At 41.1% G+C, this 4,783-nt stretch overlaps 1 protein-coding gene across 1 annotated transcript in view; it reads right to left on the bottom strand.

The window, feature by feature from the left end:
• Window positions 1–4,783, bottom strand: part of POLR2B (polymerase (RNA) II (DNA directed) polypeptide B, 140kDa) — a 64,310-nt gene that overhangs the window by 19,476 nt on the left and 40,051 nt on the right. The window contains exons 12-14 of the mRNA XM_011998454.1: window positions 1,222–1,365; window positions 838–977; window positions 624–735 (exon numbers count right to left, since the gene is read on the bottom strand). Coding sequence (XP_011853844.1) covers window positions 624–735; window positions 838–977; window positions 1,222–1,365 — 396 coding nt within the window. The remainder of the gene's footprint in view (window positions 1–623; window positions 736–837; window positions 978–1,221; window positions 1,366–4,783) is intronic.

The following is a 4,783-nucleotide window of genomic DNA, read 5'->3' as shown; positions in this document are numbered from 1 at the left end:
CTTCCTGAGTAGCTGGGACTACAAGTGCACATGACCACGCCCAGCTAATTTTTGTATTTTCAGTAGAGACGGGGTTTCACCATGTTGGCCAGAATGGTCTCAATCTCTTGACCTTGTGATCCGCCCTCCTCAGCCTCCCAAAGTGCTGGGATTACAGGCATAAGCCACCATGCCCAGGCTTTTTTTTATTTTTTGAGACAGAGTCCCACTCTGTCACCCAGGCTAGAGTACAGTGGCATGATCTCACCTCACTGTAACCCCCACCTCCCGGGTTCAAGTGATTCTCCTGTCTCAGCCTTCCCAGTAGCTGCGATTACAGGCCCATGCCACCATGCCTGACTAATTGTTGTATTTTTAGTAGAGATGCGGTTTCATCATATTGGCCAGGCTGTGCTTGAACTCCTGACCTCAGGTGATCTACCTGCCTCGGCCTCCCAAAGTGCTGGGATTACAGGCATGAGTCACTGTGCCCGGCCTAGCAATAACTTATAATTAAATTTACACTTTACAGTTCAAGGAAATAAAGTTCAAAGAAAAGATGCCAATGCAAAGATAACTTTCACTAGTCGTATGCCTTGTTTAAAAATCTCACAGACCACACCCTCTTAACTAAAGATTCTTACTTCAGACACAATGATGTCCATCTGACGTCGCAATTTCCTTAGGGTGTTCATAAGTTGTTCAGGATCTTTATGTATTCCAACCCAGCAGCCATTAACAAAAATCTTGGTTGCACTACAAAAGAAAAAGCAAAAGCATTTTATGCTTAACAATTCTATACCAAGCAACAACTAAAGATTAACTACAGTTTAAAAAGCTAATTCCATCTATACACACTCAGCAATAGCCGCAGGAGAAATTTCTTCTAAGTTTTCCATACTCCATTCTTCTAAAAATTCCAGAATTGGAGATGGTTGAGATCCAACTGAAATATATGCCATCAACGCTAAATTCTTCACAAGTCCTACAGCATGGCCCTAAAAAATAAACCAAGTATTAGTCATTCTGATTTTGTATGCCTATCAGACTTCTTTTCCATAAACATTTTTCCTTCAATGTGATTTCAAGATTTATTCTTACTTTCTAAGAATACAATTATTAAAAAAATCTTATTTCTAAACCACTCTGCATAATTTTTTAAACATCTACTTCTAAAAGCAATTATGCCCTACATAATTACTCACTGACTTTTTGTCCTGAATATAAATTCTAATGTATTACCTCTGGGGTCTCGGCAGGACACACCATCCCCCACAACGTATTATGCAACTGTCTTGGTTTTGCTAGCTTGCCATCTCTACCAATAGGAGAATTTAAACGACGCAGGTGAGAAAGAGTAGACGCAAAAGTCAGGCGGTTTAATACCTAGAAAAAAATAGCCAATCTTTAAAGTCTGGACATTTCTGTGATTAATAGTTTTACACTGAGGCAAAGTCAAGTTTTACACATAATCTACTGAGTATCAAACTGTTCCCCATTTCTCTATTCTTTCCCTAAATAATGTTGTTTGACACCTTAACTTACCTGCCACTTGCAGCAGGGATGGCAAATACATTCTAACATACCACATAAACATTCTGTGTATGGTCTCCAAACAAACACTAGGACATTAGTTTCATGAAGGCAGGGAATTTTTTAAAATTGTTTTATTCTCTGTTGTATCCCAGCACCTAAAACAGTACTTGGCATTCATTAGATATTCAATAAGTGTTAAGTTGAATTCTACCAACTCACACTCCTTTGATCATAGCAGACATCACTAATTCATCTCATTACTTTTTCCAGACTGAGGCCTCTGAATCTAATAGAAAAATGCAAACATCCATTACCAATACTTACAGGATACTAACCAAGATGTTATTTATAAATAAGATAATATTTAGGGCAACATAAAGCAGACAACTCAAGCTCTGTATTATTAATTATTTATAAATCTCCATCTTCCCCTAGTCCTTAAACAACTCAAACCTCCTTCCTCTTTCCTAAGTCTTCTGTCATGGATAAGCAGCATCACCTTTCTCTCAATCTGGAAATCTCAAAATCATTTTTGTCTACAAGTTCCTCCTTCCACACATCTATAAACATACCCTGTCAATTCTATTTTCAAATTTTCTAAAAAACCTAGCCCCTCCCTTCCCAATGTCACAGTAATAGACCAGCCCATTTCCCCTCATCTATACTACGTCCATCAGCTCTGCCTGGTTCCCTCCAATCCCTGCCTGGTTCCCTCCAATCTACCTTCCTCACTTGCCAGAATTATTAAACACTTACCCACTTAAAAATTAAACAGATAGCCACTGGCTACTGAAGAGCACAACACTGAAGTCCTCCTCAATGAAGCCCCAAAAACAACCTTCCCTTTACAGTCTCCTTATACTCCTGTACTCAACTGACATCACCACACACCCTCACCTCCATGCCTTTGACCATGCTATTGCCACAGAATGAAATGCCCTTCTCCACTCTGCTCTGCCTGGTGAAATGATACCACCTCTACAAAGCCATCTGACCCACCTCCAGGAAGAACTATTCTCTTTTCTGTACTCACTGGAGTTTTCAACCATTCAACGAAATCAATCACAAAGTCTTATGAAACTTACTTCCTAAATATTTCTAAAATTTACTCTCCATCTCAATAAAACTGCTCGAGCCCAGTCCCTAATTATTTCTCACCCCAGGCTGTTGCAACAATCTTCCTGCCACCAACCTTGCCCTTGTCAAGTCTTTTCTCCACACTGCCAATTACTGTGAATCTGTCCGAAAGAACAAAAATGACCACGTCACTCCTCTTCATGAGCTGGTTCCCATCCTCCTAAGCCTCCACTTTGATTTGAAAACCCAGAACTGCTCTAGCTCCCACGACAGACACACATTCCTTCCTCCCTCTATCTCTTAACTCAGAATATTAAGAAGTTCTCTAAGCTCTCTTACGAGCTGCTGGTTCTACCTACCTGGCAACTTGGGGCGTTTTCCAATTACTCTTCAAGATTCAGTTCAGGTGTTACCTCCCAAACAAGGACTTCTTTTCACCTTCTGAGGCTGTGCTAAGTACCTTTCTCCAGCATTCCCACAGAGCAGTAGTGCACATCTCTTATCAAAATAGTTACCATGCCATGTTGTAATTATCTGTTTACATCTATCTACAAGCATAGGCTGTGAACTACTGAAGATCAGGATCACTGCATCTCCAGCATGTGGCAGAGTGCCTGGCACATCACAGGTCCCAATAACAATTCCTTGAACTTGGCCAGGCGCAGTGGCTCACGCCTGTAATCCCAGCACTTTAGGAGGCCGAGGTGGGCGGATCCCAAGGTCAGGAGATTGAGACTATCCTGGCTAACACGGTGAAACCCCGTCTCCACTAAAAATACAAAAAATTAGCCAGGCTTGGTGGCACGCACCTGTAGTCCCAGCTACTCGGGAGGCTGAGGCAGGAAAATGGCATAAACCCGGGAGGTAGAGTTTGCAGTAAGCGGAGATCGCCACTGCACTCCAGCCTGGGTAAGAGAGCAAGACTCTGTCTCAAAAAAAAAAAATTCTTTGCACTGAATTTGCAATGTGGCATTTGTCATAACACAGCACAGGGCATAGTGAGCTACACATGAATGAATCTGTTTCCTCTGCTAGATGCTGATGAGCTCCCTGAGGCTGAGATAGCATCTCATTCACGTATGTGAACTCAGTATCACAAATATCAAATATACCCAATGAATCCTTACTGAATTAAAAGGAATTTAAATATTAACTTTGCTATCAGCAGCCCCTCAAAATTTCTTAGAGCATCCAGATTTCTAGGAAAAAGGAGCTTGAAATTGGTGTCCGAATGCCAAATCAATCAGGTGATACTGGTATAGGCTAGTTTAAACAAGGAAAGGAAGGGGAGATACCCCTAAAAATGGCATAAAGTACATTATAGATTTTCAATCATCTATGAAAAGCAAATACAAAAAATTAAAATGCCTAGTGAGACACTCTTTGAAAAGCTTTTCTCCATTACTCCATCTGAGAATAGCTACTGTAGTCACTATATATGCAACAGACCAACATACAGAAACCAGTGTCAGAAGTACTGTATTTTCCAACAAAGGAGGGCGATGACCATTTATTCTCTGGGTTAGCTTCTAATATGGAGCTTTTAAGACATAACAATTTCACGAACATGGACGGTCTCACCCACTAAGTAGCTACTCTAATTTCTTAATTATTTTAAAACTGCAAGCCAAAAATCTATCTTAGTAATGCTAATAGTTAATGTAAGAAAATTTCATGTTCATAATTCAAAAGTCTCCTTAAGTTTTTTGTTGTCTCACTCTTTTTGCCCAGGCTGGAGTGCAGTGGCACGATGTCGGCTCACTGCAACCTCAGCCTCCTGGGTACAAGCGATTCTCCTGCCTCAGCCTCTCAAACAGAGTAGTTGGGATTACAGTCACCCACCATCACGCCCAGCTAATTTTTGTATATTTAGTAGAGACAGGGTCTCGCCATGTTGGCCAGGTTGGTCTCAAACTCCTGACCTCAGGTGATCCACGCCGCCTTGGCCTCCCAAAGTGCTGGAATTACAGGCGTGAGCCACCGCCCCCGGCACCCAGTAGTTTTACATTTGATCAAGTAAGAAAAGCAAAATAATTTACATTCAACAAACAAAAGAATCTACCAGTCCTATAAACATGTTTCCTATTGAACCTGTAGTCATAGTTGGCACACTTACCTGAGATACTCCAGCTCTGGCTTGATGAGCTTTCTTTTGATCACCCCAGTTTCCAGTAGCTAAAGAGTATTTTAG

The sequence above is a fragment of the Mandrillus leucophaeus genome, unplaced genomic scaffold (genome assembly GCF_000951045.1).
Source record: "Mandrillus leucophaeus isolate KB7577 unplaced genomic scaffold, Mleu.le_1.0 Scaffold570, whole genome shotgun sequence".
NCBI lineage: Eukaryota > Metazoa > Chordata > Mammalia > Primates > Cercopithecidae > Mandrillus > Mandrillus leucophaeus.
This window is presented reverse-complemented; position numbering and strand designations above follow the sequence as displayed.